The sequence below is a fragment of the Alternaria atra genome, assembly GCF_907166805.1.
Source record: "Alternaria atra isolate CS162 genome assembly, contig: 23, whole genome shotgun sequence".
NCBI lineage: Eukaryota > Fungi > Ascomycota > Dothideomycetes > Pleosporales > Pleosporaceae > Alternaria > Alternaria atra.
Window position 1 is genome coordinate 1,518,430 of NW_025091321.1, and position 12,523 is coordinate 1,530,952.

General features: G+C 49.2%; 7 protein-coding genes across 7 annotated transcripts; 5 read left to right on the forward strand and 2 right to left on the reverse strand.

The window, feature by feature from the left end:
• Positions 1 to 586: 586 nt before the first annotated feature.
• On the forward strand, positions 587 to 1,143 carry ALTATR162_LOCUS4095 (uncharacterized protein; the record flags this gene model as incomplete). The annotated part of the gene is made up of 3 exons (XM_043311705.1): positions 587 to 663; positions 710 to 1,026; positions 1,082 to 1,143. 3 exons carry the CDS (start codon positions 587 to 589, stop codon positions 1,141 to 1,143), a joined length of 456 nt encoding a protein of 151 aa, XP_043167640.1.
• Positions 1,144 to 1,234: 91 nt separating this feature from the next.
• Positions 1,235 to 1,739, reverse strand: ALTATR162_LOCUS4096 (uncharacterized protein; the record flags this gene model as incomplete). Its single annotated transcript, XM_043311706.1, has 3 exons — positions 1,235 to 1,281; positions 1,330 to 1,675; positions 1,725 to 1,739. The coding sequence occupies 3 exons, from the start codon at positions 1,737 to 1,739 to the stop codon at positions 1,235 to 1,237; spliced, it is 408 nt and encodes a 135-aa protein (XP_043167641.1).
• Positions 1,740 to 2,041: 302 nt separating this feature from the next.
• Positions 2,042 to 3,160, forward strand: ALTATR162_LOCUS4097 (uncharacterized protein; the record flags this gene model as incomplete). The annotated part of the gene is made up of 3 exons (XM_043311707.1): positions 2,042 to 2,092; positions 2,144 to 2,216; positions 2,265 to 3,160. 3 exons carry the CDS (start codon positions 2,042 to 2,044, stop codon positions 3,158 to 3,160), a joined length of 1,020 nt encoding a protein of 339 aa, XP_043167642.1.
• A 1,895-nt stretch (positions 3,161 to 5,055) lies between these two features.
• ALTATR162_LOCUS4098 (uncharacterized protein) lies at positions 5,056 to 5,689 on the forward strand (the record flags this gene model as incomplete). Its single annotated transcript, XM_043311708.1, has 2 exons — positions 5,056 to 5,145; positions 5,204 to 5,689. 2 exons carry the CDS (start codon positions 5,056 to 5,058, stop codon positions 5,687 to 5,689), a joined length of 576 nt encoding a protein of 191 aa, XP_043167643.1.
• A 680-nt stretch (positions 5,690 to 6,369) lies between these two features.
• On the forward strand, positions 6,370 to 7,825 carry ALTATR162_LOCUS4099 (uncharacterized protein; the record flags this gene model as incomplete). Its single annotated transcript, XM_043311709.1, has 3 exons — positions 6,370 to 6,802; positions 6,858 to 7,372; positions 7,433 to 7,825. The coding sequence occupies 3 exons, from the start codon at positions 6,370 to 6,372 to the stop codon at positions 7,823 to 7,825; spliced, it is 1,341 nt and encodes a 446-aa protein (XP_043167644.1).
• A 794-nt stretch (positions 7,826 to 8,619) lies between these two features.
• On the forward strand, positions 8,620 to 9,732 carry ALTATR162_LOCUS4100 (uncharacterized protein; the record flags this gene model as incomplete). Its single annotated transcript, XM_043311710.1, has 1 exon — positions 8,620 to 9,732. One exon carries the CDS (start codon positions 8,620 to 8,622, stop codon positions 9,730 to 9,732), a length of 1,113 nt encoding a protein of 370 aa, XP_043167645.1.
• A 108-nt stretch (positions 9,733 to 9,840) lies between these two features.
• Positions 9,841 to 11,286, reverse strand: ALTATR162_LOCUS4101 (uncharacterized protein; the record flags this gene model as incomplete). The annotated part of the gene is made up of 2 exons (XM_043311711.1): positions 9,841 to 10,713; positions 10,765 to 11,286. The coding sequence occupies 2 exons, from the start codon at positions 11,284 to 11,286 to the stop codon at positions 9,841 to 9,843; spliced, it is 1,395 nt and encodes a 464-aa protein (XP_043167646.1).
• Positions 11,287 to 12,523: the final 1,237 nt, after the last annotated feature.

A 12,523-nucleotide genomic window follows, 5' to 3' on the forward strand; every position in this document is an offset into this window, starting at 1 on the left:
CGTGAGTGCGCGTGTACCTGAGTGGGCAGCTAAAGGAGAGTTGGCAATGCAGGCTCGATGCGAACTCTTGTAATTGATAGTATTTGAAAGCTTGGTGGAGAGAGCTATCGGTTAGCATTCGACAACTACGCCGTATTCTATTATGTTCTCGACAGCTAGACACAGATGCTGGTGTGTCTGCATGTCGGTGTTTGGTCGGTGTAGAAGTGATCGTCTCTTTTGCTTCTTCTAGTTCTAGAATCTTCTTTGTCGGAGCTCTTGTTGTCACTCGTCGAACGCCCATTCTGGTTGCACTAGGTGGTATGGCCATCCGTCCTTTTCATGTGAGGTCTTCTAAGTCGAAATGCTCCGTGTGTATCTCAAAGTAGCTGAGCTTCGTTTCATAGGGATGCATGTAAGCACATGTAAGCGCATGCCGAAGTGCTGATATGACGCATCCACCGCACGGCATCTCTTAGATCATCATGGATATATTGCTACATCAGCATCACCCGACTTCATGACAACAGCCTTTGATATATCGAAGCTCTGACATTGATTCTTACTACGTCCCATCCCGAGCTATCTAGCCTTGCTTATTCTGAACATGTCCCTCGTACCGCCTTTCACTCAAGAAACCGCCCATGCCAAGGTCAAAAAGGCTCAAGACCTTTGGAATGGCCAGTATGTAGAATCTTGATTTGGCTCTTGCCCTTGCTAAGTATGCCAGGAATCCCAAGGTAATCGCACAAGCCTACACACCTAACAGTATCTGGCGCAACCGATCGTCCTTCCTTTCCGGTACGGCGGAGATTGAGAATCTTCTCACCAAGAAGTGGGAGAAAGAGAAGAGTTATCGGCTGCGCAAAGAGCTATTTGCCTTTACTGATAACAAAATCGCCGTGCAATTCTGGTATGAGTTCCAGGACGCCTACGATGGTATGAAGTGGAAGCGGTGCTATGGTCTTGAGGACTGGACGTTCGCCGAAGACGGGAAGATGCGTAAGCGGCAGATGAGCGGCAACGATATTGAGACTGATGAAACCGGTAAGTACTCCAAGCTCATACGTGCAAGTGGAAGGGTTGACACAGATTTGCGTAGAAAGATGGTTCAAGGACGATGTGGACGTGAACGCAGTTGAGATTAGTGAGTCTCATTGGTAACTGACGTTCTTGCTGTATCCAAATTCAAACGGATGGGTATCGTAACGCTTGCGGGGGTTGAAAAACATGTGCGATCAGTTCGTTGTATGGCCTATGCTGGAGGGGTGTCATGTATAGCGACGAGAATGAATTTGGGATCTTGAGAAGTTAGCAAAAGCCCCACCATTGAGAGCGTGAGAAACCTACCGGGGACGATGACCAGCTCATTCTTCTTTGTTCGCAGTCTGAGGAGTTTGACCTCGTCCTCCTTGTCAAGCTCATCTACAAGGCTCCCTGCTGCTGTCAAGAATGACCAGACCATGCTTGCAACGTCTTCAGCACTGTGTATCCCGCTTTCTTTCCTGCCGTTTGAGTAGTTGTCGGATGCAGCTTCCCCAGAGGCTGGTAGAGTACTGTTTGGGTTTGCCGAAGAGCTGTTCGATATGAGACCGGAAGTGCGTATTATAGTACCGTTCTCGCGCGACAGGATGAGGGTGCTTTGAACGCCGGGCTTCTGGCTCAGTCGCGTGAGTAGCGAAAGGGTCTCATCTGGCTGTGCGGTCATTAGTGAATTGTAGTTGCAAGAGATGTTCAGTACATACAGCGTTCTGAGCCATGGTTTGTGACAGGTACGAGTAGAATAAGAGATGCAGTTGCTGTTTACAGACCCCGGGATGCTAATAATGACATCGGCGTACATGGCTGTGGCTGGACCCTGCCAAGAGTTTGATGGCCCATGTTTCTTTAGTATTAGCGGCATATGTAGATCTTCAATTTTCCACCCATCAGTAGAGAACGCGTCTTTCAATCATTAACGCGAACATATCAGTTTCCTTTCTCGATATTTCGCGCGTTGGGAGAACATTATCGATTCACGGGTTCGCCAACTCAATCTGCGGAGCTCTGATAGTCCGTCGCCATGACCGCAAGCTCAAAGAAGAAGAAGGAGAACAAGAAGAAAGACTTCCAGGTAAACATGACCAAAACAGCTTCTATAAACCTTCCAGGCTAATCAAATCAGAAACCAAAGTTAAAGGTTGGAAAGGCGAGACCAAAGGCAGCAAATAGCACAGATACGAGTTTCCGGGCCAAATGTGAGGTTTACAACACCAAATCTCACATCCTTGACTAATGTATTGTAGCAATTGCTCTCAAGCAGCAGGCACTTTCCACTAGTGCCCCAACTCTAGAAGCGCAATGCGCGCACCACCTGGGTCTACTGAACCACAAGTCAGATACACAGCGAAAAGAATCCCTGGCTTTCTTAACATCAGCCATTACGAGCAACTCGCCAAAAGTTCCATTGCCGCAACCTTCGTCTGTCATCATTCCTGTGGCACAAAAGCTCATTCTAGATGGATCAAACAGTGTTCGTCAGCAGCTGCTCAAGCTTCTGCAGAGTCTGCCACCAATCGATATCGCTAGCCACGCAGACCAGCTGCTACTTCATACAAGAGCTGCGATGACGCACTTAGCAACTGAAATTCGTATATTTGGCCTCGAAGTACTTGAATGGCTGCTTGTAGTTACAGGCGACGAGGTCGTCAGTTGTGCTGGAGGCTGGGTGAAGATGCTCAAATGCTTCCTCAGTTTGCTTGGGTGGCAGAGTGAAGCATCGAGCAAGTGGTCGTCTGGGAAATCGTACGGAAAAGCCGATACAAAGATGCAAGTCAAGCAAATGAATGCGTTGACTTCCTTCCTGCGCACTGGGCTCTCCCATGCGCAGACTGTCGCTTCTGTCGACGCCAGCGAGAACACCTTTCTGCTTTGGCACACACAGCACCACGTGCTTTCCGAACGATCAAACGTCTATGCGCATCTAAACTTATTCGGCGCTGCCAGAGATGAAGAGGCAGAGATGTATGAAGACCGCGAAGACCGGCAAAGACTGTTTCGAGACCGAGCCGAGGCTGCCATCATCACAGGATTGGAGCAAGCTACCAAAGGTGGTGGAGAGCTGGGTAGAGCGGGTGCCCAACTTCGCAAGGCTGTGAAAGAGGGAATGGCGGACTTCTACCGAGAAGAGCCGACCGCCTAAAACCGCGATTCTTCGTTCGACGCGTTTCAAGGAATGGTATGCCGCGGCTTGCCATGAATCAGATATGCACGAACGATCGCACATATCTTGTACTACTGGGTACCTACAGTTCACCTTGGTCAGATACGCTTCGCCACACACGGCTCATCACTTTGTTCAACAAATGAGATTGGACCTTCTCTAGAGATGTTCTTGACGTCTTCGTCAGTTGTCTCGCCCATCTGAGCAGCATATTTCCCGGAAGCTTCATCTTTAGTCTGCCGACGATGTATTTTGATGCAGCGCTATTATAGCAGCCATAAGTACACCTGAAGATGCGAAACCCCCAGAGACTGTCTGCAGCGAAGCAACCCAACCTTCGTGGTCTTGGGCAGGGTTGGAAGGCACTATCACTTCGAGAGCTGGAGAAGTGCTGCCAACTACCAATTCGAATATTCAACTACGTCAGATACATCCCAATACACTTCCTGGAGGACCTTTAGTATTGTCCAGTGGATGCATTCGAAGACACTGACGTCGGAACGTCACCCAGTCATCATTCCTTCAGAATTCAGGCGACCAGCGTTCACCAAGTTTGGAGACAGCCTATCTTCAGCATGGTCCATATCCGCAAACTTGGGCGATGATGGTCATACAGTCCGACAATCATGTGACCCTTCCGTACCTTTTCGCTTTCCGATTTCCTTCTTCGGCCAGACAAATCGTTGGCAACTTGTAGCCAACGCTCGTTATCTACTTTGTGCCGCGAAACACCCGTTCCTCGCTCTGGGCAAGGAGTTTCTGAACACGATATCTGGATATCCTTCCGTACGGTTTCCCACTGGGTCTGGTCGTTGGACTGGATGTCTCCGCCTAAACTTCATGCCCTCACACGCGCGTGACGAAACTTCAACTTCGTCGACCCCAACTCTGCAACACCGTTCTCGAAATACTTCCAAAATTGGTCCGAGTTTTTCATTCATTGCCCCTTCCCCCTCTGGAGTCGTGAATGCGCTCCACGGCCTAGACCAGATTGGAGATAAGCTGTGTGAACTTATCGAGACATCTGCTGGATCCGTAGGGGATTGGGAAACCGATACACGAAGCTTCGATGGGTTGTATCGAGAAGCTTGTGGTTGGAATCAAGGGCTTTACGAGTTCTTCAATGTACTCTGGGTAAAGTGGGTGGAAGGAGTTCATATTGCAAAGCGATTGGGAGGGTTCAGAAAGACGTTTGGGAAAGTGAGGCGAGGGATAAGACGGAAGCTATAGTTAGGTAAAGCGCAGACAGAGGCGTGCTTACGAAGGTCTTTCTTGATAATATAGACGTCTTCTTAGGTTTGCTCAAGGTCATTCCGTTTTGGTGTTTCGCGTTATAGTCTATTGATGCGCCCGTGAAGAAGCTCCAAGCTTAAATATTAATTAAATTGCTCGCATGAACAACACTTGTACCAGTCAGCTTCAACAATGTTTGCGACTTGCATGCTTCGTTCTAGCAAATCATTAGGCCGTCAAATGGCGTACTGGTCGTTTCGCGTCGATCTCATCTTTCTGTATGCATAACTTAGTAGGCCAGTAAGCATACATTGGTATTACGATGGGGCCATGAGTGAGAGGGAGATACAACTCGAGGTACTATGGAAGAGCGGTCCTGTTTAACGCAACGTTGAGCTGCACGTCTTGATTGACGTCACGGCGGCCGCGGCTGGGCGGGTTAGCGGGATGGCGGGACGCGACGAAACATTGTTGATACTCCCGACAAAAGTTGATGTGCTGGCCACATTGATGTACATAACTCTACTTACGTCCCCACCTCTTCCTCTGCAATCACCTTACCCACGATATCTCTCGTCGTCCTCTTGCAATTGGTCAATCATCAGCGTGAATATTTGTACCCCCCAATCAGCAACAAAACCATGTCGATAGTATCGCAGACCCTGCAGGGCGCAGTGCTTAGCGTAACTTCGAATGTGCTTGCACAAGCCATATCGTCGTACCAAGACGGCGTATGCACTATTGCACGATTCCTAGTTATCTGGTGCTTTGTAGCTGACACGTATTCAGACGCCATTCGCCCTCAACTATGCCACAGTCTTCAAGTTCGCGCTCTTCAGCATACTCAGCACCCCACCCAACATTGTTTGGCAAGGCTACCTAGAAGAACAATTCCCTACCAACGTGCCCTCCGCCGCTCCATCGTCCGAAAAGCCAGGCTCAAAACCCGACCCTACCAAGACGTCCCTCAGCAAGACCAATGTCCTCATCAAGTTCCTGCTCGACCAGACCATCGGCGCTGTCGTCAACACGCTCATGTTTTTGAGTTATATGGCCTATGTCAATGCGCAGGGCAAGCCAGGCGTAAACGCCATGGACGTGGTTACGAGCGATTGCGCGAACAAGCTATGGCCAATGATGAAGGACGGATACAAGTTCTGGCCTGCGATAAGTCTTATCAGCTTCTTGTGGGTACCAGTAGACAAGAGGGTCGTCTTTGGCTGCTCTGTGGGTGTTGTGTGGGGCATATACCTGAGTCTGGCAGTGGGCGCATAGATGTGTGTGCGATACAAGGGCGCGCGCTGTGGCTGCCGATGTTTTGAGTGTGATACACCCTCTTCGATGCAGCTGCTATTCCAAGGTGCAGAGTGCGCGAACGCGAAGCTACGAAAAATGGTTCGGGTTTGCTGGGTTGTATCACTCAACATAAAAACCTATTCTTTATCCTAGAGGCATTTGCTGTGTATTGCATGGTATCGTCGTCATTGTGAAATACGACGAACACCTGTCTAGGACCTTATAATGGTAGGTACAACTCTTGAAACATCGGGCTTCTTCGTACTGAGTGGCTCTTCCAATCGCGCCACACCTCCAACCATCAACCTTTTTCCCAGGTACCCGCACGGGGCTAACGATTACCATACCTGGCTTACGATTCGAAGATATTGTGTTGTCTTTACAGTGGAGCCTCGCAAACGAGATGCGCTCGTACCAAGGGACTTGGTCGCTCTATCGAACGATCAGATTGGACCGCCCACTGAACAACCAGTTGGGCGTACACCATGCGAACACGTGCTCCATGAGGCCATTGAAATACTGTCTGCTGGTCCCAGTGTTCCCAATGCGTGCATATGTCTCGATTTTGATATTAGGCGAATATTGATTTTGCCGATTACAAAAGGGCTGCTGCTTTGTATCCCTTGCTCTCTCCTCACAAACCGTAACACCAGCGCATCATGCAGAACCTCACAGAAACCCCAGATATAATTCATGTAGCAGCCCCCGCAGGTGCCCTGTCAGAAAAAGTTCACGAGTCCAAAAGCACCAAGAGCAAGCAACTCTCCAAGGGTAAGCAAGCCGTGGGCTCTGGCTTCCACTACGGACCCGTGCCAGGTCAGTATTTCCGCTCACGACGGGTGAAGCCCAAGGATGTCCAGATGCCATGGCTCGACAAGCCGCACCCAAGGCAGAAATGGGGCACTATACTTCCTCTCATCGGCTTTGGACTCGGTTTGATAGTAGTAGCTATCATGATCTGGGACGGGTTCAGAGTTATAGGCAGGCATAAGTACTGCGAGATTTACCATGACAATTTCACCTCATTCAACGAGAGCGTCTGGACTAAGGAAGTCGAGCTAGGCGGCTACGGGCAAGCCATCTCAGACCATTGTTACGCATGGACTAACTGGTATTTGCAGCAACGGCCAGTTTGAGATGACTACAGGTACGGAAGAGAACGTCTTTATCGAAAACGGCGAGCTCGTTATCAAGCCAACGATCCAAGACGAGATGTTCATTGGCAACAACTACACTATAGATCTCCGTGGACATGGATGCACTGGTTCTGACTGGACCGACTGCATCGCCACTACCAACACAACCAACGGCACGATCGTCAACCCCATTAAGTCTGGCCGAATTAACAGCAAGCTCGGTGCTTCAATCAAATACGGCCGTGTTGAGGTCGTTGCTAAACTGTCCACTGGCGACTGGCTATGGCCAGCTATCTGGATGTTGCCCAAGGACAATGTATATGGCGCCTGGCCTCGCTCTGGTGAGATCGATATCGCAGAGTCCCGCGGTAACGCACCGGGATATGCGCAGGGCGGTAACAACGTCGTCTCCAGCACACTGCACTTCGGCCCCGACGTCAATCATAACGGCTGGTGGCGCAATAATGTCAAGCGCCAGGCATTGCACACTACATATGCAGCCGACTACAATACCTTTGGTATTGAGGTAAGTCTCCTAGTCTCTTGTTAATTTTATCGTACGCAACACTATTAACCATGCGTCCAGTGGAGCGAGAAGTACATCTTCACTTATATCAACACGCGCCTCCTACAGGTCATGTATACACACTTCGATAAACCTTTCTTCAAGTACGGTAACTTTCCTCTCGCCGATGCCAACGGCACCCGTCTTGAGAACCCCTGGAAGCACACCAAACGCAACACAGCTCCTTTCGACCAGGAGTTTTATCTCGTCATGAACCTAGCTGTTGGCTCCACGAACGGTTGGTTTGAGGATGGTAAGAGCGGTAAACCATGGATTGACAGGAGCTCCCGGGCAAAGCTTGACTTTTGGGAGGCCAAGGACCAGTGGCTGCCTACGTGGAAGGACGGCGGACAGATGAAGGTCAAGAGTGTCACGATGTGGCAGCAAAGTGGGCACAATGGTTGCAAGGCTTAGAAAAGGCACAACTGCCGACCTTCTCGTCGAAATTACTGCCCAGATACAAGCTTGTACGAGGAAGCTCACTTATTCTGAGTAATACTACTCAATGGGATAACGTATCATGAAGATACACACTATCTTTGTTTGAGTAGTAGTTTAACGCGAAACGCGGCGAATACCTTCACGAGCTGTTTTGGGCACATGCTGGGAGAAACGAGCTCCATTGTATCGATTTGCAGCGAACCACCAAACACGTTTCTCGGACTGGAATGTGGTTCAGCAGAATTCTGTGCACAAGCGTGGTGAATGCGATATGACCACAAGTCATGTTCAACAGCGGCCAATCTGCTATCCTATTATTTGCAAGTCCAAACTGAAATAATTAATGAATCCAGCAAATACTGGTACCTTACATTAGAACGTCTCCGGAAAGTACTTGTTGCGCGACTTTCTCCGTCAATACGCGCATAAACTAAGAGCTATTGCAACTTTCCGGGTACTCCTTAACTTTAGGGTAGGTATGCACGACATGACGGTCCGTAAACTTGGAAACTAGTGTTCAGTTGGGAAGGTGGGATGACCTCCGGCTTACCATTTCGGGCTATCACGATCAAGCAACCCACTTTTCGACTCCAAACGCCTATCTTCAAGCGCCATGTCCGATGTTCGCACTCCGTTACGTTGTGACTAAGCCCGTTATTCTCCGACATATATGCATTTCTGGACGTGGTCGAGCTGCTATCGCGATTCACCACCAACAGCATTCTACATCCCATCGATTCTACCAACAGCTTGTACACATCGCAACCATGCCGTACTCTCCCAAAGTGGGCGACTCACTAGACTCGCTGGATACGCCTTCTATGATTGTGGACCTGGATCTTATGGAAGTTAACTTGAATAAACTCATGAAACAACTCCTCCCCACTGGTGTCAACATCCGTCCGCATCTGAAGACTACAAAGTCTGCCATTATCGCGAATAAGATGGTTCAAGCAGGTGCAAAAGGTGGATGCGTAGCGAAGCTTAGCGAGGCAGAAATCATGTGCGAGAAGGGTTTCACAGATTTGCTGATTACCTGTGAGATTATCGGCCCTGCGAAAGTGAGGAGGCTAGTGGAACTGGTCAAGAAGTACAAGGAAGTAAGAATAGTCGTCGACAGCAAAGAAGGCGCTAGCGCTATCGACCAAGCACTATCCGAAAGCGGCTTCCAAGGCACAGTCATGACGCTTATCGATCTCGATGTGGGATTACATCGCACAGGTGTGCAACCGGGTGAACCAGCCTCAGAACTAGCACGTTTGGTCGCCAGCTCAAAGCATCTCAAACTCATCGGTGTACAAGGGTACGAAGGCCACCTGCAACACATCCACGGCCTCGAAGAGCGCAAAAGCCAGTGTTTGGAGAGCATGGAGATTCTCACGTCGACTGCAGAGGCGCTGAGAAAAGACGGTCACGCAATCGATGTAGTAACAACTGGCGGAACAGGCACAGCGGAGTTCTGTGTCACCGTTCCTGGAATCACAGAAGTACAGCCTGGCTCTTTCCTCTTTATGGACACGGATTATCGCAACGCCGTCGGTTCGACAAACTACGCTCAGAGCCTGACGATCTTATCTACGGTCATTAGTAAACAGGGTCCGAACATCATTACTATTGATGCGGGGCTTAAGTCGCTGACGACGGACTCTGGGCTTGCAGAATGCAAGACACCGGGGTACACGTATGGGGTCTTGGGTGATGAGCACGGCAGCCTTGCTTGGGAGGAAGGCAAAGGTAATGAGTTGAAGATTGGAGACAGGGTCGAGATGGTACCTAGTCATATCGATCCGACAGTGAACTTGCATAATGTGTATTATGCGTATCGGAAAGGGATTATTGAGGAGATCTGGCCGGTGGATAGTAGAGGGTGTGTGCAATAGCGTTCGAAATCAAACAATGCGTCTTTGGATATCGAAAACAACATTTCGTATACAAATTGTTGATACATATTTCACACACTTACATCTCCCACTGCTCACATCTTGTTTTCAAACTTGATCCAGTAGGTTTTCCTTTAGATATTTCACCGGGATTTTGGCAAGGGGATCTTTGCCAGTGAATGATGCAGCCGCTCTTTCTGTTCTGCTCATCTTGGTAATGTCATATTTTTCACCACCCAACGGTTCACCCTGCCTCTTCTTGTACGCTTGAAACTTTTCATGCCAGTGCCATGAGTCTTTCTCTGCCTTGTTTGCATTCTCCGCGTTCTCCGTAACACCCAAGCCCCTCTTCCTCTTACCTTTTGCGGTTATCGGCGGAGAGACAGCCTTGTCGCCCATGGCCTCTGGGTTCGCGTTCTCCTTGTCCGCATCATCATCTTCAGGAATCATTACCGGGTTTGCAGCCGAGCTACCAGCCGATGTCTCAAGAGCCGTGGTTCCAGTCGTGACCTTCTCAGTGATTTGATTGGTTTCTTTAATGCCGTCTTCGTCTGTTTCGGAGTCACTTACTTTTGCCAACTTCTCAAGGCGCAGCTTCGTTGCAAAGATTCCCTTCTCAGGATCGAGCTTGCCCTTTTTGAAGTAGTTAACGGCTTCGTTGCGCCAAGCTATACATTCTCCTTCAATGCCATATGCGGGGAGATCGTGCGATAGCTCCAGATAGTATGCGATACCGAGGGTCAAGTCGAGGAAGCGGGAGTCTGGTTTGAGCTCGCCTGCTGCTTCAATGGCTGCGAGCACAGTAAGTAGTGCGCAGCCCAGTAAGCCGAAGAGCTCGCAAGTTGTTTTGCCGTCTTCATTGCCGATGAGCGGGCCGATGTGGTCTTCTTCATTCAGCCAAAGGCCTACTGCGCTGACCACCGACCACATCTTTTCAATGCGTTCATCCTTGGCCCGGAAGCTTTGGTTGAACTCGATCATCTTTGCGCTGTCAGCTTCCAGCTAGCGTACCCAGTCGATCATAGCACATACCATGTTCTCCATAATCTCCTGCATTCCCCACCCTCGCCAGTCATTGCATAAGTACATGCCGAAACTGTCTGGGTCGCAATATTTGGCCTTCCTTCCCAGCAAATCCGCCTTTAGCCAAGCATCCCACATCATCACCCATTTGTGCTCTGGAAATTTACTTGGCGGTGCTTTGTAGATGCCATCCTTTCTGAACTTATCATCAATGGGCTTGTAGAGCTTATCGAAAATTTCCGACTTGTCTTCGATGTAGGCGTCTGGGTCTGAGGTCCAATTCAGCCAGTTTCTGCCTTCTATGTCGAAGAAAGGATGAGGTATACAGACGTAATCATGCGGTGCTGGATTCGCAGGCTTGTCTGACTGGTTCTTGTCCGTGCTAGTACCGTCCTTGCTTTTTGCACTCTTCTGTTTGTCGTTCTTGTTGGGCCGCACCGACTCAAAAGCAGAATCCGAGCTCTCGCTGCCCGAGCCCTCCAGGAAGATGCCGGAATCGCGCGCAGTCTTCTGTTTCTTCGCCGAACGCATATTCACGTACGAGGTGAGATGGAACACGACTTTGATGAAATTTGATCAATGATCTGAGATGAATAACCGATGATCTTGATGGATTGTGAGTGTGGTTGATGAGGCTTATCCGGATGTTCGTCGAACCATGACATGACATCAACAAGGTTTCGTCATCGCTTCGACAGCCCCTGAACAACGCGAATCCATCACGATCGCACGTGGACGGCGTTTTTGTAGTCGCGCGACGCGTCTGAAAAAAACAAAAGAAGTCGAGGAATCTCCCGACATCATATTCATGGACGAGATTTTGGTATTGTTCCTTGAGCCAAGAGTACAAGTAGGTTTGTCTATTCCGACCAAAGCCGAAATGGAACCCATGGGTGACGAGTCAACGCTGAGGCAGACTGAGCAACCCGATTTGGCCAACATCCTTCAACACACCCGTCTCAAGATTTGCTCAAGTCGACAATTAACCAGACCTTCGCGCAGGCTTCAAGTCTTCTTCAATCTTTCGCAAACTAGAAAAGCATTGGATGAGTACCTAGAGTGGGTGATGAGGCTATAACTCTGCTGGACAGCCTTAAGTCTTGTTTGGGCTATCTTAAGAGAATATGAGCAAAAGCGGACATTAACTGACAGGTGCTGCTTCCTGACGCTGGCAGCTTTGCTCGCAATTGGTAAGACACTATCGATCTAAGCTCCGATGGCATAAAGCCTGGTGTCGAACAAGTTATGGTTACACAGTTATTTCTGGACGTTTTGACCGCGACGCACAAGTTTAATGGGGGATTATGGATGATCTGTCGAATTGAAGAAATTCTCGAATTGATTTTTGACGCGGATATAGCTCTCTTCGGCTTGTATGAGAGCGCTTGCCTATGGGATGTATTAGCGGAGACGAGAGGATTCCTCGCTATTGGCACACACGGCGAATACCTTCGGCGACGTAGAGCTCATATTGCGAATTTTTTGTAGTAAATGGAAGAGCTGATTATGGATTCTTCAAGGAGGTGCTCTGGCCCAGACGCCTTTTTTTTCAATTCGCAGACGACCCGTATGAACTCAATTTATGTCTTTATAGACTGAAGGCGAATGAGGACCAAAGTTGGCAACTGACAATGCATCAATCGATCATGCGCCAGGTTGACCAGCTTCGTCTTCAGTAAGATATCCAGACCAAGCGGTCGCATTGACGACCTTGGTCAACGTCGTACGCTTTCAGTCTACAAGTGTGCATTCGGATGAGCCCCTGTGT